The 21,998-nt window shown below is 42.8% G+C and overlaps 1 protein-coding gene across 1 annotated transcript in view; it reads left to right on the top strand.

The window, feature by feature from the left end:
• Positions 1–318: 318 nt before the first annotated feature.
• The window catches only part of ITK (IL2 inducible T cell kinase), a 33,846-nt gene continuing 12,166 nt past the window's right edge, over positions 319–21,998 (top strand). The window contains exons 1-8 of the mRNA XM_080398135.1: positions 319–778; positions 14,195–14,299; positions 17,285–17,366; positions 18,805–18,933; positions 19,594–19,634; positions 20,449–20,600; positions 21,065–21,130; positions 21,319–21,373. Of these exons, the coding sequence (XP_080254261.1) occupies positions 608–778; positions 14,195–14,299; positions 17,285–17,366; positions 18,805–18,933; positions 19,594–19,634; positions 20,449–20,600; positions 21,065–21,130; positions 21,319–21,373 (801 nt within the window). The 5' untranslated portion in view covers positions 319–607. The remainder of the gene's footprint in view (positions 779–14,194; positions 14,300–17,284; positions 17,367–18,804; positions 18,934–19,593; positions 19,635–20,448; positions 20,601–21,064; positions 21,131–21,318; positions 21,374–21,998) is intronic.

The following is a 21,998-nucleotide window of genomic DNA, read 5'->3' as shown; positions in this document are numbered from 1 at the left end:
GCAAATATTTATCATTCTTTATATAAATATATCCTGGCTATAATGGTCTTTGCTTACATAGCACAAACTTTCATGTTATGTGGGAAACTTCCTCAACAGAAGTTGTATGAAATCTCTGAGACTCACAGTCACTGTTAAATACTTCAGATGGGAAGACACCATTCCTTAAAAAAAAGAAATATGGATGCATAACCTACTTCCAAGAGGACAGAAGAGACACTCATCCTATACATCCATGTTCAGTGCATGTATTTATAACTGTATTTACTAGATAGGCAAGTAGGAGACAGATGCTTAATTATGCCACACCCCTTTAATTAATCCTTAATCATTGACTCACATCTACTGAATGTCCCCCAAGTGTTATTTTTTCCACAACATTTACCTTAGCGTATATTTCAACATGTACTGTTCATTTTCTGACTTCAGAGAGGATGTGGTTATGGTTTGACAGAAAGGAAGCTTTGCTGTAGATGGGAAGATAAAGCTCAAAGCACCTACGCTGCCTTGTGAACACTTTTTTTTTTTTTTTTTTTTTTTTGATTAACTGCCTTCCTTCTTCTGTTTCTTTCTTGGATGGGCACTCAGCGCGTAGGACAGGCATCCCATGTCCTGGGAGGCAACCGTTCTTGGCTCAGCCATGAATAACTGTGTACTCCTGGAGGAACTGCTGATCAAAAAATCCCAGCAGAAGAGAAGGACTTCACCCTCCAACTTTAAAGTGCGCTTCTTTGTCTTAACCAAATCCAAGCTGGCTTACTATGAACATCGCCATGGGGTACGTCAGCCATTTTCTTTCTCATAATAGAGTAGTGGAGGGAAGGATGCTAATGGAAGGAAGGATGATCTTGGTTGAATTTTATTAACTTGGCTTTTCCGGTCCTTGCTACAGCACCATTCATTGATAATTGCAAAGTGGTCAAATGGGTCATTTAGAGCTTCTGATCAGTGGGCTTCTGGTGCGCACGGAGGAATAAGATTCCTTTGCAATTTATTGAAAGGGTCTGGTTTTGTTGTAGGGATGTAGCTGTTACAACCGGTGTGTGTAACAGTTGTGTGAGCCTGTGCCCGGTGGTTCACACGGGTACGGGGGTGACCTGGAGTGGCGTATTGCAAAGATCATGAGTGTAACCTAATGACATCTGTGAAAAAAATCATCCACAGATCTCACTCTCTCATTCTTTTCTTCTGGGCAGCAGCCTGATGGCTGGTAGGAGACCAGTCCTGCATTTTAAAATAGATTCATGTGCCATGTGTAACATGTCTAGTCTTTGGAGTTAGCTTCAGAAGGGATGCGATGATGAGATCCATGCTCAGACTAGACATTGTTTCCCCAAGCTTGCATTTCCCTGATTTGCTAAATACGAAGAAAATTAGAAGACAATCTGTGCGCCCCATTGTGCTGAGTGTTCTAGTGAAGTGAGAATTATTTCCTTCTTCTACTTAGCTGGATGTTTGCTGAGCCTCATTACAGTTGTAAATAATATTGCTTGTTTTCCAACAGTCACTGAACATGCTGCTAATCCATTACGTTTAGGCACTGTTACTGTGGCAGAGCAGAGCTGGGGATCGTGCTGCTTTGCTCTCCAGCACCAGCAACTTCAGACCATCTGATCTTGCTCAGTTGCAGAAAATTAAGTTAAAATTGAACCCAACAAAAAAAAGCAAAGTATGATGTGCCCTTGTATTTTATCATAACCTGCTTGAGGTTGGATACCAGCTTTAAGGGTTAATATTCATTTTTACTTGCAAGTTATTTCTCTGAAATATGCCCAAATAAATGTTTTTCTTGCTTTTATTTTATAGTCCATGTTTCTCTTACCGCCATGTTTAGATAGGATAGTATTTATTGCTACATACTATGTCTGTATTTGGTTTGAGACTATTTGTCTGCTCTCCAAACTACCTTCTAAATGCCATTATTTTAAGATTTTAAATTCCATTATAACTATTCCACTTAATTATACTGGGTTAAATTTTCAAAAGCACCTAGGTGATTCTGCTGTATATATTCAGAAAAATCTTCATAACTAATTTTCTTTGGTGCTTCCTGAGTCTTGGTGAACTTGAGATGAATGCAACATAGACTTTGTCCAGAGACTTTTGCAGAATTGCAGTAGGTGTCTGTCAGCATCTTTAGACACTGAAATAGTTTGGAAAATCTGACTTGGTGACTTTCAGTGGGGCATAGATTTCATACACTATGTGAATGTCTCTGGAAACTTTCTTCTCTAGTCTTCCTAAAGGTCAATTACACAAGATGAGGGTTTGGTATATTATCTACTTCATGTTCTATATTATGTGTTCTAAACATTGCACATATTATATATGTGTAGACATGTACATTTAAACACGCATGTAGCTTTAGGCCCTTATACACATTTGAGGGATGGTGGCTATATCCATAATTACAGGGCTGATTTTCCATGAAACTCTGATTATTTTCTGACACAAACTGTCAAAATCAGGTGGTTACATGAGCAGAACTTGGTACAAAATTGAGAGAAAAGAGTTTGTCCTGTGAAATACTCCCAGAACTGATCCTCTGGCTCTTCAGTAATCTTCCCCAAGATGAGTCCATCCTGGTAAGACCTTCACGTGCTCAGGTTGTTGCTGTCCTGGAGAGGAAAGCTTTGGGCAACCCATGTAAGCACCATCTTCTTTTGTGCTGGGAATGGAGTGAACCCCTGGCAATTGAGTTCACAGCTAATGAAGGGAAAATTACAGTATGGGTCCAAGACATGGGCTATGCCCATCCCCATGAGTGAACCAGGAGCAGAGAGCATACACAGGCGTCGAAACCGATGGTCTGCAGTGCTCATTCTGTAGCACAGCCCTGGCACAGGTTTGCCTCTGCTCCACAGGGACCCTCTTAGATCATCCGGGGGGGGCTGGCAGGGGTTAGCACCGGCCGTCACCACTGCCAGCAGGCAGTTTGCAGATTGTCCCCCTGCTCTGGAGGTTTAGAGCAGAGTGGTAGGGACATCACTGTTCTCTGCCAGCTGGCTGCAGTCATGGGGAGCATCCTCAGGCATGCGTGTGGCACCATATAAGTGGGGCCATCAACTGTCTGGGCTTTTAACATATGTATTTGTCAAGGGAGATCTCTATGGATGGTTGCTGCAAGTTTTCAATGAGTTTCTTTAAGAACCCCTCACCAGCCTGCCCAGTGGCTTTCTGTACGCAGAGTTCAACACCATACAGCACCCACCTCCCTGCTCCCCAGTCAGTCACAACAACAGTCAGTAACAACAGCCTGTGCACAAAGTCAGGCAAAACAACTAGCAAACTGCTTAACAGTTTGAGAAACCCCCGTTTTCAGTTGGGTGGCTTGAAGTAAAGCATACGCTTACCTGTTAAGCCCGGGTTTACATGTTTTGCCTGTATTTGACAGGGTTTAGCACCCAGTCCCTTTCTCTGCATTTTGAGATCATGAATATAAAAAGATGTTGAAGAGTTTATTGTAGCAGTCCAAAATAAGGAAATAAACAGGTCAAAGGGGCACAGGGATAATTCTGTAAATGTCACTAAAAACTGTCAAGACAACCGACATCATAAAGGGAAATTTTTGCAATAACCGTAATGGCATTTTCATCATGACAGCCATAGCTAGAGAGAAAGCACTGTTCTTCTCAGGAGCCAACCACACAATCGCTGTTAATGTTAATGGACGATATTTACATATCTCATTAGGAGAATGAGCCCCCAATAACTGACAACAATAAGAAGCTGTGTTTTCTGGAATTCATTATGTAGTGCACAATGCACGGCTGTCTTGACATAAAGCAAAGCCCTGATACCAGGCACATGTATTCAGCCCCCGTCTCTACTAAAGTACATCAGAAATGCATTTATTATAACATGCAAATCAATACCATGGGCAAAAATTCTTCACTTCCAGGGTCTGATTTTGTAGCTACTGTACATGGGAGTAAACAAGCACATGGGAGTGATCATTTTAACTATTTCAATGCGCTTGATCCTCATGAGAATAACCAATAATGCAGGCACCATGTGTTACTTTCAGAGTCCCCGTACACTTGCAGTACTGTGAAAGAAGCAGGCAAGTGAATCCCTTTGGGGAGGTGTCTAGGACAGAGTTTCAAATGTCCTCACCTAGTCTTAGCAAAAACACTTAAACTGGTGACTTCATCCCATTCACCTGTTCCCATCGTCCTTCACCTATATCCCATTCACCTAACGGCTTATGGTGTTCGGTAAATGCTTCAGGTTAGCAGGCAGCAGAGTGAAGAGAGGTAATATTTCGGACACTAAGTAGATGTTCTTGCATAGTCTTCATCATGTCACATCCCTACCTGGGCAGGGACAGCCAGAAACTAGCATCTCTCCCCGTATTTCAATTAGCTGTAGTCTAAAAGTGGCACAGATGTCTAAGGCTGATGCCATGCTTAGTGAATAGGCCACTGTCTTCTGGGCTGGTACCACACTAATTAAATGATCTCTGCATCAGAGCTGCTCGTCTTGGCATAACTCAGACCTGCAGGGACTTCTTGAGTCTGTCTGTGTCAACTACAAAGTGCTCCATGTCCCTACACCACCGTTTTCCCTCTTCAAAAATAGGCATCTTGTCCTATACAGGCATTCTGAGAAGTGTTTCAGGATGGCGAGACGTGCACCTAACACCTGGGAAGTTCAGGCACATGAATATTTTTAAATTTTGTATCTTCATGCACTCATGGGCTATTACTAATCCAGCTTTTAAAGGCAGCAGTGAAAGGCGCACACAGAAAGGGCCTGGGTTCCCTTTTCATTGACATCAGCGCTGTTCTTCCTACACTGGTCAGATGCTTAGGAGGTCACAAAGCATGAGGCAGCCTTGTCCTCGGCTCTTTCATTCAGATCTTTGCTATTCAGATATAAAGATGGCACTTTAGCATGTGTTGAAATTTGCTTTCAGTCTCTTGTTCCAGGAGGACAAAGGAAGAAGTAAGTTGGCTGAAAAGCCTTTTATCAGCATCCTAAAAATGCTTCAGCTGCTTCTGTTGCATTATTTGCACACTGAGTTACTTGCATCGGTCCAGCTACCCACAGTAACAAAAGCAGCGTTTTGTTCCCCCGAGCCGGCAGTCCATTTTACCTTGATTATTCTACACAGAATCCAACTTGTCCATCCTGCCCTGCAAGGACTTCCCCCCAACTCCAACCCCCACCCACCCCCCACCCCCCACCCAGGACTCTAATGTAAACAGACTAAAACTTTTCTTCTAAAAGTCTCCATTTTGATGTTCCTATTAATTAGAGTGACTATTCATACCATTGCTTTGGGTATTCTGAAGACCTTAACAGTCATGAAGCTATAATCCTCATCTAAAGTGAATTTAATTATGGTTTTAAAGACTGCCTTCCAAATGCATATCTGAGTAGATACATCATTCTTCATGACTTGTCGTGTATTTATTAACAAGTTCTGTTTGCTTGCCAGAATTTGCAATACCATCTGTCTTCTGATGCATATCTCCAACTAATTTATTAATAATACTCATATCACCCACAAAGAAGTCAGGCTTGACATCTGTCTACATCACAGCTGTTTCAATGAATTTTTATATAATAAAATAAATACAACCTTAAATAAGGTGGAGACAATGTACAAGCCTGTGCCTAATGAATCCTTTAGGACACCTCTGTGAATTTAAAATGGATATTTTTAATACTCTGAATTGTATTATTTGAGTTGAGGGAGGATTAAGTTCATGTTGTTTGCCACAATGAGCCTCATTTCTATTGTGAAATCTCATAATCATGGTAATACTTGGTTGGGTGGCACTACATAAATTCATTTAGTCGGGCTTCGTGCACGGGGCCAGCATTAGATCAATGCTCGGAGCAGGACTATCGCCAACGCTAGAACAAGTCAGCGGTAGCATTGACTCGCCACTGCTTGAAATCCAAGGACAGAGATTTCACATCTTTGGGCAACCTGTTCCGCTGCATCTTATAAAATGTTTTTGTGGATATTTACAAAGTTCCCATCTCTTGCAATTCCCATTCACGACCTGCGGCATGATTCAGGGTGGTGATATTGCCTAGGCAAGATTGCTTGAAGCAAAATGCTGGCAGTTCTGTGTCTGGTGTCTGTGGCCTTTCTAACTCTACAAATGTGTGGCAGAGTCTGGTAATAAAAGTAGCTTCTTTTTGTTGGAATAACGAACTTTATCTTCCAGGATTTGATTATAATTATTTAATTTTTGCACTTTCTGTGCATACCCAGTTCTACTCCTACTTTTTGCCTGTTTATTGTTCTTTAATCTTTCAAGAATTTTTTACAATTACTTCGAGCAATGTCTTCCCAGCAAATGTCAGATAATTCCATTTTCTCTAAGTTACAAAGCACAAATCTTTCTTCTGTCAGAGAACACTAAGGACGCGGCAGAATCTTCAACCCATGTTTTCATTTATATCTTTAAGAAGGAAGGAATTTCTCTGAACGTGAATATACTGCAATAAAATCAAGATTTCCTAACGGTTAGCTTTTATTAGACTTTTCTACTCTGGCCATCTTTTGTTTCCAGTGACTGCCTTTGCTTTATATTGCAATCAACATTGCCACTGATGTTGCTGCAATGCCTGCAGGAGCTCTTGGCTAAGTGTGCAATGTCTGAGGTTGGGCTCATCTAACACAATTCAATGCACTCTGCATCAAGGGGGTGCCCACCTCTGAAACACCTTCGTGAAAATAGCTGTAAAACAAATTTATTAATTTTCTTAATTGAAGCAGGAGGACAAAATAGTCATGACAGGCATGTAAGCCAAGCAGCCACATTTAAAGATTTAAATATCAGATATAACAAGGTATTTAGAGGTATTAAAATATAACATAACAGTCAGAGTACTACAGAAAATCCTAATATTATCAATTATCACCTCTTTCCAGTTTTCCTTGAGAGCACTTAGTATTGGTAGGAAATGCAAAATCCTTTACAACTTTCCTTTAAGAGTCAAATTGCTCAGTTCAGGTTTTTAATTTAATTTTTCGAAATTTTAGATTGTTTTATGTCTCATAAAACCTCAAACTATCAGTGTTCCCAATGAGAAAACTCCCCAAATACTGGATGATGCTAGTATTCAGGCAAAGTTTCTGTGAATCCAGCAATCAACAGTTCTTAATATCCTAACTATTAATAATAAAAACAGCACATACCACAGTGTATAGATAAGGGATATGATAAGAGATAGAAAGTAATTGTATCAACACAGTGTTCAAGGAGGTTCAAGTTCAAGCTCAAGTCTTTTGGTCAGTGGAAAAATACTTTAGCAGGAGAATTACCACGAAAAATAAGCCGAGTGATACCTCATAAGCTCCTAGTTACTATTTTCTGTGGTGTTCTTCATTGCCATCTCAGCACCAACACATGGCTATGAGAGACCCATTCTCAGTAGCAAATAAACTGGAGATTCTGCAACACCGTAGGCATAAGCAGAATTTGGGCAGCTCAGCAGATCAAGAAATTCCTTTTCTGATTACTTCAGAAGCTCAGCAAGCCCTGAAGAAAATCATACCTGAAAGGCAGCAACATGTCACCGATTGAAAAAGATGAAGTTCAAGCCAGCTGAACTCTCTGCCGCTGGCAGGTGTTACACCTTGCACAACGGTTTTGCTTGATGGTGGCATTGATCTGTCTGCAGAGGGTCCAGCAGGTCCGTTGGAGTGCTCTGCTCATGGACCCACTTATTTCCTACCAGTGGTTAGACCTGTCATTGTGTCTCTTGCCTTGAAGCCGTGTTGTCCATAAAATGATGATTTAATAGCTCGAGCAGAGACACTGTATGGTGATGGTAAATATTTTCTAATGGAGTTACGTGGAGAGAAATCAGAGCAAGCAATGGCCATGTATACCTTCATTGTTCCTAGAGCTTAATTTAAGCACATGAGAGTATAAAGGTGTGCTCGTAGATCACGTCAGCAGTCCATGAGCCAAGTGGCCTGTCTCCAGGAGTAGTCAGTACATGCTGTTTAGAGTAAAACTACAAAAATAGCCTCAAATGTTCTCCTGGAAGCTGATAGGGAATATCTTGGAGGATGTGACCATACAAACTTAGACCTTATTTAGACTTTTGAAGCTCAGAGGCAGCTCTGTGAGAGACTCTTCAGCTTTAAATAACTTTTTCAATCACTATGAAATCAGCCTAAACTATCGTGAAGACAGCATTTTTACGATGGGATTTGTTGGGGTTTTATCATCTTAGGCCCCCTGAGCTCATTGCTCTCAGGTGCTACCAGAGAACGTGCGCTGAGCCGGGAGCAGCCCATGCCGATTCCCAGCTGTCACCGTGTCCCTTTGCTGTTCAGAGCTGGGAGAATATTTAAAATTGGTTACTGTGCTCTTAATAGCAGCATCATAAAATTGTCACTTTGTTACTTAAGACATCCCCCTGTGGGCATTCAGCTACAGCTGCGGGCTCTGGGAACACAAGAGCCCTCTCTGTTTTCACTTCTGTTCACTCTTAGCCCTAATCAGCTGAGTGGAAAGGATTTCTGCATTTATTTTTGTATTTTTTCCCCCCCCCGTCCTGTTGCTGCCTGTGTATCAACACTGCAGGTGTTCTTGGTCCTAAAAGCAGTGGGGTTGCAGAGGCACGGCTGACGGTACAGCTTAGACTCCATAGTCTTCGTGACAGGTGATAACATACATGAAAGGGGAAAAAAGTGTGAAGATCCCAGGCTGAATTTACAGCACTTCAGTAAATTGAGTAAATACAGCAAAGTTCAGTAAATCCACTTTCCTATATGGAAGTGCAGCCAAAGGACATCAACACAGATGGAAGCCAAGGACTGTATTTCCATATTTTAGAATAGGAATTGATTTTCACAAAAAAAAAAGCCACAGAAAAGGCACACGTGAAGTTCTACCTGCATTCAAGCACTGCCCCAGGGCAGCTGCATTGCCTCTGCTCCGTGAAACCAGCTCATGCCCCCTCCTGAGCCTGTTTTGACCTCTCCATCTCACCATGGTGCACGTGTCCCACGGTTTAGAAACCAGCAGGAAAAAGCTACAGATGGGAGTAATGAGATGGTTAAGTCATATTGTTGTTAACGCTAAGTTGTTGTTACTGTGTGCAGTCACTGAGTCATTAGTAAGAGTTGTGGACAGGGCCTGGAGAGCATTCACCGTGCTAGTATAAGCCCTCTGCAGAGCCACGATAGTCCTCTTAAGGCCAGTACCTACAGCAGATGTTGAAGGGACTGCTCCCACCAGCACAGCAGTCTCTCACTGCCTCTCCGAAAATACTTCAATGTGCATTCAAGCCTCTTTTCACAATTACATGCACTTTATCCTAGCGGCGTGCACAAGTCAAAGCTTTTGCTTTTTTGCATTTTTTTCCCCCTGCCTTTCCTGAGGGACTGTATATAGCATTAGGGGAAAAAAAACCCAACAAAACCCTGGCTTGGTTTCACCACCTGAAGCCCACAGAGTAAGAAACACCAAAATCAGCTTCTGCCTCTGTCCAGGCTGCACACTGAGCCCAGCCGGAGCAGAGGGACAGGGAGCAAGTGGCACAGGACAAGCAGGTCATGCCAGGGGCTGAGGCTAAGTCCCCTCATTTACTTTACCACCAGTTAAGGATGGTTCCTTCTAGTCAAGACAATAAGTGAAAACAGGGAAAGAAGTTTGGCTCAGGTTCTTACAAAAAACTGATGCTACAGAGAAGATCATTAAATGCTTTTGTTGACAGAAATGTTTTTGTCAGTGAGCTCGGAGAGGACTGGAATTTCCTACCTTACTCCACCACAGCTATAAATTCAGGTCAGGGAAAACGTCCAGCTGCAACTGAGGTGCAGCGGGCAAACATGGGCTCATGGGCAGATCTCATGGCAGGAGGAAGGACCCCATATCCAAGGGGGCACACAGCAGGGATACAGAGGGGACCATACTCCATCCTGCTGCGAGGCGCCTGGCTGGGCTGGGAGGAGTAGCCAGCATCGCAAAGGATGCAAACACCCAGTGACATGGGGCAAAGCAAGCCCAGCTGCAGCCTGGAGAGCCCTTGGTGGTGATCGCTACCGAGGAGTTTGGAACCACGTGAGTCTTAATTGCTTGGTTTTCCCCTCACCAGCACAAAAGAAACAAGGTACAAGTTCTTACACAACTTCTGAACAAAGCTGCTTTATGAGACGTGGCATGTTGCCTTTCTGCCTGCCAGAAAATGCTGCCTGCTCTCTCCTCCTATGCTCCTTGAGATAATGCTCTGCCCACCCCTGCCTTACCTCTCCCTGGCTTTTGGCCTCCCTCCCTTCCCTCCGCTTCCAGCACTGGTGGCTTTTTTTTGCTGGGGCCCTTTGGTAAATACAGTGGGGTTCAGCAAAACCTTTAAGCATCCACCAAGGGAGCTTCAGCCTAAACGTTTGCTGCAGCGCATTTGATGAATGGGCTTCGCAAATAGCAACAGCAAAGTGTTAGCCAGAAAGTGGCACATTTCTCAGACTGCACAGCCCCGTATCTTGCAAGATCTTACGACATTCGTGAAGCCGGAGGGTACAGAGTCGTGGTCGGGAAGCGTGCTCACAGCGCAGGTCTGTGTCACCTGCAGCGGCCGCTGCCAGCTCGCTGCCCTCTGGCCGTGGGCTCCACATCCCCGCTCCTTCCCCTGGTACAGACCGTGCACTGGGCAATAGCGATTCGTTTTGGTGGGTGGCCAAGCTGTCACGGTGTGGCTGAGTAGCAGTGTTGGTGGTGAGTCTTAGCACCCGACAGATGCCAGGTGGCTCGTTCCCCAAGCAAGCACGGGGAGATACCTTCTTGTGTTGCAGAGCAGGGCTATGTCAGTTGTCCCACAGCCAGCTGTCCTAGTATCTAAGGCAAATAGGGACCACTGGGGTCATCGACTTTATGCAGTAGATACAAACTAAAGGATTAATCAGTGAAAGAGCTGCTGGAGCTGTCTGGCAAGAGGATGTGAAATACCAAAGATGAAGGCGTTCAGAGCTGTTAGCTCTCCTTCCCAGAATTGCCATATTGCAAGTAACGGACCAAAAGGAATCGAGCAGGACAGACAATCTGCAGCACAGTGTACTTCTCATGAGGCGGCGGTGTGCCTCGGTTATCTTTCTACACACATTTCACAGTAAGACCACTGCTGTTTTTTCTGACCGACCAGCTAAAACATCTACTTAATTATACTCCAGGCAGACTGAAAACAAAGGAAGATCTGTCAGCAAGTTTTGTCTCGCCCTTTTAGGAACAAGTCTCCGAGGTTTTTTGGAGACCATTTTTAAGAGGCTTTTCCTCTCCACTCCCTTCCAAATGGCCCAGTTGCTTTTGTTGGATTAAAGTGCAGTCAAGCATCACAAAAGCAGGGTTATGTTTAGTTTCCAGCCCAGTTTCTGGGTAATGCCGGGTTTGTGAGTGGTAATTCCAGTTGTTTGTGCTGCTAGAGGACTGTAATTGTTTTCTATCAACCAAGTCCCATCTGCTGAGGATCTGCGGCACTGCAATGGCTGTGAGATGCACCCTGACATTGCACTGCAACATGAGATTATGAGGAGGTTCCGTTGCCAAATTGTGTGATTAAAAAGAGCACAGTAGGTGATGAGAGCTAAAAGGTGACTGCAGAAAGCTCCTTGGGGAGGCTGGACCCTGTCTTTCAGTAGAATTCAGAAAGGTATCAACTAAAACTAGTCTGCAGTGAAAAAGCATAGCGTGACTGGCACAGCATCGCTTCCTAAAGCCCCAGAGGAGAAGTACATGTGGTTAAGCCCTGGGACTTCAAAGGAGTAAGATGAAGGAGGGTTCAATTCTAGCAAAATTGAAGGGTTTTATAGGAAATAAATGGCTTTACGTCTCATCAAAAGGGTAGAAGTCCCAGGGGCAGAACAAATGATAGAGGATGTTGTGGAGAAGAGACAAAGCTGGAAGAAAGAAATGAATTGACAGGAATGAAAGAAAATAGATGGTGAAAATAGGGTGCAGTAAGGCTTTTAATGCTTGGGAATACTCTTGATAGTTAATTGGTATTTACATTTCGGGGTGCTTTATGGCCTTGGGTTTACTGATATGAAAAATCCCACTCCACCCCATAGAGCTACATAGGAGATGTTGTCGACAGGAGACATTCCTGGGAGCAAACCCAGAGGCACTGGTTAAACTGCAAGCAAATGCAAATACAAAACCCCAATACAACAGCAAAGTCCAGCAAAAGCAATGTGAGACCACACAGTAGTCATTTCCCTCTTTGTCCTCAAGTCCGAGTATACAAAGGCAAAATACCCAGCCCGTTTGTGCAAGAATGAGGTCTGAGGAGCCCTGGGGTCTCTCAGTTTTGGGGCTGCTTGACAGTACACTGTGGCAAACTTCACCCCATCTCCAGTGGCATCAGCTGCTTCCCTGTTTTAGGCTATATTTAGTAATGAAAGGAGCAAGGGAGCAGCAGGGAGGGTTGGCACAGCAGTGGGGACAACCACTGCCAGCAGGGCAGAGCTGCAGGGTCATGGTGACATAGGGAGCAAGGGGCAAGAGGATCTGGAGGGTGAAGGACTCAAAGGGTTGCGCTGGGGGTCCAAGGGAGGGCGAGTGTTGCTGAAGTCTTACTGTATCTCTGAGAACCTGTGGCAAGTACGGCTCGGTCACCGAAGTTCACGCTCTCTCCCCTTGACAGTTGCCTGTGTTTGAAAAACAGAAGCTTTTGCAGTGTTTTTGGAGTTCTTAAATCTCACCCATTTCCGCCACCTTGTCACAAAGCTGGGCTGGGAGACAGCTAGTGTTTAATTCCTACTGAAAGTGAATCAAAACAGGAAACCAGTTTGCCTCCGAAGAGCAAATGCATTTGTAGTGAATCTCTCCGAAGCCTGCACCAGATACCAAGCCTCAGCTCAGCTCCCATCCGCCACGTGCCCGCATCCCTCTCATCCTGCTCCTGCAGAAGCTCAGTGCCACTTGTCAAGGAGCTATGGGGCAAAGATTCAGGGGGAAATCGAGTATGCCGAGGTAGCTAGGATGCTTGAATATCTTTTCTTTTCTTACCCTTTCCTAACTGCCCGTACTGTTATCTAGTGGCGTGGTTTAACCCCAGCCATCAACTGAGTACCACACAGCTGCTTGCTCACTCCCCCTGCCTCCCAAAGGGATGGGGAAGAGTTTTGGGAAAAAGGTAAAACTCATCAGTTGAGATAAGAAGAATTTCATAATTAAAATATTACATTATGATAATCAATAATAATCATTGCAATCAGAGGGAGAAGAGGTATAAAATCCAAAAGTGAAAAAAGCCAAGTGATGCACAACACAGTGGCGCACTACCCGCTGAGCGATGCCCAGCCAGACCCCCCAGTTCCTATACTCAGCATCATGTTCTCTGGTGTGGAATATCCTTTGGGCCAGTTCGGGTCACCTGTCCTGGCTGTGTCCCCTCCCAGTCTCCTGTGCCACTCCTTCCCTCTGGCTGGCTGAAAGAAAAGAAGAAATTGAAAAGTCCTTGACTTAGTATAAACATTACCCAGCAACAACTAAAAACATCAGTGTGTTATCAATATTATTTTCATGATAAATTCAAAACACAGCATTGTACCAGCTACTGAGGAGAAAAGCCAAAACAAGGACATCTAGGTATCTGGTATATGATGAATAATAACACAGAAGAGGCTGCCAGAAACCAAAAACTGGTCAGGATATTTTTGAAGGTATTATTTATTTCAAAATTTCCTGTTATTTTTTCTTAGCTAAAACCCCAGACAGAACAAAAACAGAGAAGTGTTTTGTTTCTTGGAAAATAGACGCAGTAAAAAAGTTACATTTTAGATAAAATGGATAGTTCTGAAATTCTCAGTAATTGAATAAAATATTTATTCTTTTATAGCTTTTCAGTGTGAAACTGGGGTGTTAGTGAATTGAACGTTTGATGAAAAGAGTTCTTTTTGGTTAAAAGAACATTCTATTATTCATAAAAGAACATGGAAGAAAAAAGTAAAACCTGAATTTCAACCAGAGATTTTGACTGGTTCGCTAAGAATCCATGTGCTGAGTTGAAATATATGTACGTGCATATATGTGTGTGTTTGTGCAACCCATATAGCAGTGCCAGATATGAGAATGATTCTTTATCATTTTAAATGTCTCACATTATCAGTTAATTTGCTTCTACTCCATTCAAATTAAATCTCCCTTGGACACAACAGTCTTGTCTAATTATTCACTTAATCCACAGTCATTAGCATTAACCAAGTGCTTTTCTCTTTTAGAAAAAAAGGACTTTGAAGGGTTCTGTGGAACTTTCCAGGATTAAATGTGTGGAAATCGTGAAAAGTGACATCATCATTCCCTGTCAGTATAAATATCCTTTCCAGGTGAGTCTGTCTGCAGGCCATACTGATAGAGATATCACTTAATTTTCCATTTCAATAAAATTCTCCCTCACAGTGCGGTCATCATTGTACACAACATCAAGGTGAATAATAACAAAGGAAGAAGAAAAGAGAGCCAGGTTTGCAATGAACTGAGGAGTCAGAGACTGAGTGTTACTACAAGATCCATAAACTCTTCCACTCATTGGTTTTAAATTGGAAAGGATCATTAGATCTTCTAATCCCATCCCTTGTTTAACAGAATATTCAGCTGTCCCACTAACTCATGGTCAGGGAATGCCCGTCTTTCGCTGGGGGAATCCACCCAGGGTTTTAGCCAATTTACCTTTTTTACAAATGTACACAATTTTCTGCGTGGTGCTGAAACTGAGCCCGTCCTGTGGCCCTTGCACCAGGAGCTGGTGAGTGTGATGCACCAGGGGCCCCGCTGCAGGCCAGGGGAGGGGGGGGCTTCTAGGGATGAGATTGCTTAACCACCAAGAGGCGGACAGTGCTAGCTCTAGGATGAGGAACACATTGTCTAGTGTTAATTACTGATACATATGGGATACATTTACATTGGCATGTAAACATAAATGCCACAGAATATTTGCTCAGTTATTGCAACACAAATTTCCCGTTTATTATGTTATTCTCTATGCTGCCATTTATCAGAATTTTATCATATTGCTGACAGTATTTCTCCTACTAATTATGGTGTATGGACTTCAGCAAATACAGGGCCATCTCTGTTCACAGATGGCTTTAATTATGAATTATCTGGGCTCAGATTTGCAGATAAACGTTAATGATTGTGACCACATACACAAAATTGTTTAAAAAGATAGATAACTTCATAAAAAGAAAAAAGACAACCATAAAGCAAGATTTCTTTCTTTTTCTTCCCACCCTCCCATTCTTGTTATCTCAAAACCAGTACCAGGCTTGGCTTGGTATTGTCATTCTGATAAATCATGAAGTAGCTTGTAGAGTTTTCTCTAAATCTTCATTGGAACAGTAAAAGCACATATCCACCATGCTGCAGTCTGAGCCCTGGAACGTGTTGCCTTGCAGAGATATACGAAGGGAGAGGAAATAATTTCCCAAACTAGGTTGGGTCAGGAAATGCTCCCTCCAGCTTGGGGTGGTCCCCAGCCAGGATCATAAAAATTGTCCTGGAATATTACGAACTGTTGCTGTGTTGGTGCGTGATGAGCACTCGAGAAACCAGATGATCAGAGCGTTGCAGCCGTGTTTATGGGCATCTGGGAGCAGCAGCAGATGCCGTCGTGCATTGCCAAGGGCTCTCGATGAGCAGCCCAACAGGAAAGCTCTTAACTGGGGCTGGGTAGGAGCTGCCTGGCTGGGGGGAAGCTGGACGGGGGAATCTCAACTGCTCTTAACGTGAGTAAATATGAGCTAGAGAAGGAACAAATGCTCAGATCTGTTTGGCTCCTGTCAGAATTTTCAGATACCTCCATATCTCCAATGCTTGTAGCAATAGCAAAATAAAGTGAAGGTAGTGGCCAGTACTGGTGGGATGGTAACAGTGGACAGTCATGATGGACAGTGCTCCGCTGAGCTCGGGGTAATTGATCCTGCTTGTAGCACATTTGAATTTTATCCCACAGTCAGTTTTGTGGTATTTTGTAAAATTACATTTTCTGGGGGTGGGGGGTGGGGTTGAAATATCTTGGCTGCACCCAGCTTAAATCTGGGGAACCACCAGTGGCTTTTTGTTTTTGTGTGGCTTATCTGGCAAGTGAGCCCTTTGCAGAGAGGCATGAAATGAGTGATTTTGTGCAGTTGTGCAGGCTCATGGCTGTGTCTTTTGGAGATCTGCTTAATGCACATTTCAAAATCTGCCTCAGTTTGTCCAAACATTATAGACACATAACAATAACATCAGTAAGAGTGGCTTAAATAAGCGGGAATCATTCCTCCCCTATTTCTATTTTCTGTAAAAGAGGTTATAATTTATCTCTCCATAGCATGCAAAGCAACTGAGTCACACGGCTGTCTGCGTGTGCCTGCAAGGGCTTCAGGCCAAGAGATAGCAAATGTTTCCTGTTCTTTAAACAATAATCAACATTGCCTCATCTGCACCCCTGGAGAAACTGTAAAAACCAGCTGCTCTCCTATAGAAACCTCTGTCTAAAGCCAGCGGTCAAAGTTTTTCAAAGCATCTGTACATCAAAGAGACCAGGTCCCATTTGGAAGTAAATTGTTGAGATAAATACTGGAAAAGAAATACAGATTATATGTTACATCACATTTTAGGCCCAAATGTACTCATGCGCTTCGATTTCTGAGTCATTTCAGTTCTCATGATGATTTTAGTCTCTAGTCTGAAACTTCAGAAATGTTCTGTATTTCTCTTCCTTCATTTGGTCATCATTAGAGCCAAGCTGATGAAAACAGCATCTTGATTGCTCATTGTTCATCTGCTCCAGTTTCTTATTTCCCCTTTATAATCCTACTGAAAGCTATTAAAAACTTTGAAGAATACTTGTAATCCAAATAATCTCCAGGGAGTTGCTTGAGATTTATACTTACATGAGAAAAGTTAAATTTGGCTCTTAGATCTGAAGTGAAGGTATCTTACAAGAAACTGCTGAGAAACAGATGCCATTTCCCCAGAGATGCTTTAGAAGGACAAACTGTAGGCAGCAAGTAATGGGCTGAATCCTCTGCAGACCAAAACTGCTGCGTCTCCATTGATTTCACAGGTATTTCTAAACACCATAAAATTGATCTAAAACACTGCTTGACTGGAATCCTTTCTTGATCAGGATTCCTGCTCCATTTTAAATAACCAAAAGGCAATGAGGTTAAGTGATGCTTCTGTTACTCCACTTCCCCACGTCATCGTTTTGATGTAACTGTTGGTGTGAGGGCTGCCGCCTCTTTCCTTCAGTGACTCCGTTGTGCCCAGCATATCTGGGATTGCTTCTAATGGCTGGATCCCTTCTTTACCCTCCTCTGCAGATCGTCCACGATAACTACATACTCTACGTGTTTGCACCCAACCGTGAGAGCCGGCAGAGATGGGTCTTTACGCTGAAGGAAGGTAATAAAACCCCTATGCCCACCTAATTGTTGAAGTTACTTATCCCAGACCAGCGTTCTCACAAACTATAATGCAGAGAAAACCTGCAAGAGGGGTCAATGTCCTATATCGGAGCATATGCAAAGTGCTAAGGGGGAATGAGGCTATAAAATCAAAATGCTTGTAAATTTGGTGGGTGTGTTTTCAGCTGCAGTGGAAAATTTGGACATGGAATACTTTATTTGCCTCTTTCTAGAATAAACTGTTAATATGTTACTGTAATTTGAGGTTTCTTGTTCAGGAAGAGATGAGGATTTTTCTGTGGCTAATTTTTTTTAAAGAAATCAATCTTTTCTGCATAGAAGGTTTTCCAGTCCTTATTAATAGATTTCTTTTCTTTACATAACAACCTTAGAGACTCATGATTATTAAGAAACATTTTTTGTGGGTAGCTTTCATTTCCTGTTCACAACCTGAATTGTGCTGTGGTTCACTGCAATGGTTCTGAAGTGAAGGCACAATAACTAACCACCGCAGGCAGAAACAAAGCATAATGCTTGACTAAGGAAGGTGTTACTTAGTTACATGAAAATTCTGTCATAACTTCCTGGTTTATAACACAAGCTACTGTATTTTTCACTCCGAAAATGTTGTGCCTGGTGGAGATATGATTAAGTTCATGCACTTACTCTTGCAAGCAGTTATTAAACTTCTGGAGTGCACCTGCTCCCAGCTTCTCCTTTATCACCTTTTCTCATTCAACATTTTCAGACTGTCCCCTGTCTTGGACAATTTGAATAGTTTTGAAAACAAAATTTGAGAATTTTGAAACAGGCCAGCAGACAATTTTTATTCTTTTTAGGAAAATTATTATTACAGATAGAGTCTGAGCTTCAGAGACAAGGACCTTTAATCACTCGTGCAGACATTCAAGACTGGTATTTACATGTGCAGAAAATATTTAGCGCTGGTGAATGCCAGCTTGTACAGCTCCTTCTGAACACCAAGCCAAAGCAGCACGTGTCCATGTCCTACACATATTTATTTATTTATTTATATAGTAGAGCTGTAGTCTCTCTTAGGAGAGTATATGGCCTGCCAGGTTTTATTTCTTTTTATGAGACCTTTCTTCTGTGGTTTTGGTGTTTATCAGTTTAAAGAGAAAGTCACCTTGGCAGGATTCTCTTCTCCCACAGTAGAGGTAGGGGCTCCATCACCAGCAGGAAGGCTATTCCTCCACATCGATCTCCACATCGATGGTGGCATTCACTCCTTTCAGGAGAAAGGAAAACATTAATGGAGGAGGCTGATAATATTCACCAAAGCTTGGTTTGACAAGATTAAGAAGCTTCTTTAAAGTGCAGATTATTTCCATTCAGTTCCAGACAACTTTCAGAGCTGATGTGAATGCAAATAAATTCATTTTCCCCCTTCTTCTTCTTCCCCTAATATTTTCCAGAAATCAGAAGCAACAACAATTTGGTTTCAAAGTGCCACCCAGATTTTTGGATAGATGGCAAGTGGAGATGCTGTGCTCAGACAGAGAAGATGGCAGCTGGCTGTGTGGAGTATGACCCCACCAAAAATGGTATGGGATTTGTTAAGACCGTCCTAATCTTTAAAATATTTATTCCTCACAGAAGTAAAAGATTGAATCTGTCATGTACAGAACGTCAAAGAATATTGTGTTGCTTTTCCATTTCTGTCAGGAGATATGCTGCTGTCTTCTTGGGATATTCTGGCTTATCTTTTATTGCATATGGCATTCTTTGTTTTGAATTAACATCTTCCTCTGTGTGATGCTTAGAGGTGTCTTTGGAATGAGATGGAGAACTAAGAACTTGATCAGCTGCGGTCAGTCAATAAGCCATAATAACAGCTTTATTAAGATACATGCATTCAACCCTGTGTGTCCTATTTTGTCCTAATTGTATTTCCTCTGTGGTTTCAATGGCCAAGCGTAATCTTTACTTTGCCTCCTCCAAAAGCATGTTAGTCAATCATTCTTCACCCGAGACACTTTCACCTTGTATCGGGGTGATTCCTGAAATAATCTGTACCCGTTTCAAACCCACGCTGCGTGGCGGAGTCGCTGCGTAGGTGCAGGCTCTTGGCACGCCTTGCTCTAACAGACCAAGGTTTGCTGTTCACTGCGCTTGTATCACTTTTATCAGTTCATTACCTGGATAGTTTCTCCCCTGGTTTTGTCCAGATCTACTTCAAATTATTTTTCTTGATCTCATTTTAGCCTCGAAGAAGCCTCTTCCTCCCACTCCTGAAGATAACTGGGTGAGTGCCGTGGGGCACGCTAAGCCAGCCTTAGTGCCCTGTCCTCTGTGTTGAACGAGCAGTGGGTGGTGAATAGATCCTCATTGAGGTTCACCGTGGTGCAGTCATGTAGAATATCACCTCTGATAACATTCTCTGGACTTTTCTCTTAAATTTTCCATAATTTATTATAAGCTATAAACTAGCAGTACCCCACTAGAGTTAGGTTCAGTCCTGCACAGGGAGCTTGGTTTCACAAACAGCTTCCCAATGGTGAGTGAAGCTTCAACTGCATTTTTTTTAATCTATAGAAAGGGTAAGTGGGGAAGTAGGAGTGATACGAGAAATACTGCTGTGAAGAGGAACAGAGAAATGATTTTCCCGAAACCACTTGTGGATGGAATAAAATGTCATTGGCTTATTTAATAAGAAGGGAGAAGCAGGGTGGCTGTTAGGGCTGGGTGCCTTACTGGAGGCAAGTGCCTCTCAGGCAGCCATGGAGATTTTATCACTGGAGGCTTTTAAGAGGACTTTAGAAAGCATCTGTGAAGAACGGATCAGACAGAGGTAATCCTGCCCTAAGAAGGAGTAGATAACTGTTTTCTGTGCAACTGAAATTTTTGTATGAAATTGTCTGAAAGTGCTAAAAATTCTCATGTTGCCACCATACCCCACTAGATGCTCTGACGTGCCTCCCTAGCTTTGAGGCTTTTGAACCCAGAGAACACCGCTGCTACCAGGGAAATACCATTTTAGAGAGCATGCCATTGTTTTTTATGAATTTGAATGCGAATGTGAACGTGAATATGATGAGTCTTTTGCCTAATTTGTGCAGAAATTGTTGCTAGACCCAAAGGAAGCCTTAGTCATAGCCATATATGACTATGAAGCCCAGAATCCACAGGAGCTGACGTTACAATATAACGAGGAATATTATGTGATTGACAGCTCTGAGGAACATTGGTGGCTAATTCAAGATAAGAATGGGTAAGTCTCTCTCCAACAGCCAATTTATAGATCCTTTCTAAATCCAGTTTGTTCTTCCATGAACATATATGCTGGCCTCTTGCACAACTTTTGTTAAGCATCCTCTGATATACAGGAAAAAAGTGATGGAAGGTTATTCACAGTAGCTTTCTTCCTTTTGGTGTTGCTTGTATTCAGGCAGCTGAAGAAAAGGATCTGAAAGTGTATTTAGAAAAAATAAACAGTCCTTAGCTTAGGCTGATATTTGCTGTCATACACACGTGGGGAAAAAATTGTGAAAATTGTGAAACTCTCCAAGCTTCGAGGTGCAATCGGTTGTTTCCTTCTCCAGTAACCCTACTAAATACATAACAACCAGCATTTCTAGCATGCAAAGAGCAGGCAAATCTTTCAGGGCTGACTCCCACAGATGCAGAGAAAATCCTGTCTGTCTAGTGCACTCATGCTGTGTCGCATTTTCACAGGCATGAAGGCTACGTGCCAAGTAGCTACCTGGTGGAAAAATCACCCAAGAATCTGCAAATATATGAGTAAGTTGTGCCTATGTTTTTCTTGTACCCTTAATTGCCCTGTGTTTGTTTTAGAAGCTAAAAGCCTCAAATGTCCCTATCCCACATAACATGCTGCCGCTAGCGCTGGGGTCACTCAATTCGGAAGCTTTTCAGCAGAAATTTTACTAGCCTAGAAATGCTGACTTGGACTCTTTTGATGTTTTCAGATGGTACAATAAGAACATCAGCAGAAGCAAAGCAGAAACACTCCTCAAGGATGAGGTAAACTAGTGCGGGGTCGATGGGCAATCATAATTAATTATTAATTAATGCAAATGAGGAGAAGGCGGCGAGGGCTGCTTTGTGTAGAAGAGAGCTGAACCCGGGGTTCCTGCTGTGAGGCTGTCCTTGGCTGTTCTTGGTGTGCGATGCAAGAGAAAGGACTACTAGCAACCCCCCCTTACCTCCACAGCAGCTGAGCGTGGGCAGGGGGCTGTGCCATCCTTCTTTGGTCAAACACAGCCAGGAACTGGGGCTGATGAAAACCCTGTTTCAGAACTCTGTGTCGACCGAAAACCATGATTTTAGCTCATCTTTTCTGTCTCTGCAGGAGGCCTGCGGATGCCAGTAGTTCTCTGAAAATCTAACCAATCTCCTGCTCAAACATTTTGGGTGAAAGCCAAAAGTATGGGTTTGGGGTTTTTTTTTAGTTTTGTATGTGTGTGTGCATGTGAGCACGCATCTTTAATTTTTCAGTTGAGCCCGAGTTTTCCAGTGAAGACTGCAGTGAAAATAAAAAGAATAAACTTGTTGTTCATATTTTCCACACAAATACAACCTTAGTTTTTAAACCAGGCCTTACACTAGCAGGAGACCTGAATAAAGTGTTCTTTCTTGGAATTATAGT

This window comes from Falco punctatus, assembly GCF_963210335.1.
Source record: "Falco punctatus genome assembly, chromosome: 8".
Lineage (NCBI taxonomy): Eukaryota > Metazoa > Chordata > Aves > Falconiformes > Falconidae > Falco > Falco punctatus.
This window is presented reverse-complemented; position numbering and strand designations above follow the sequence as displayed.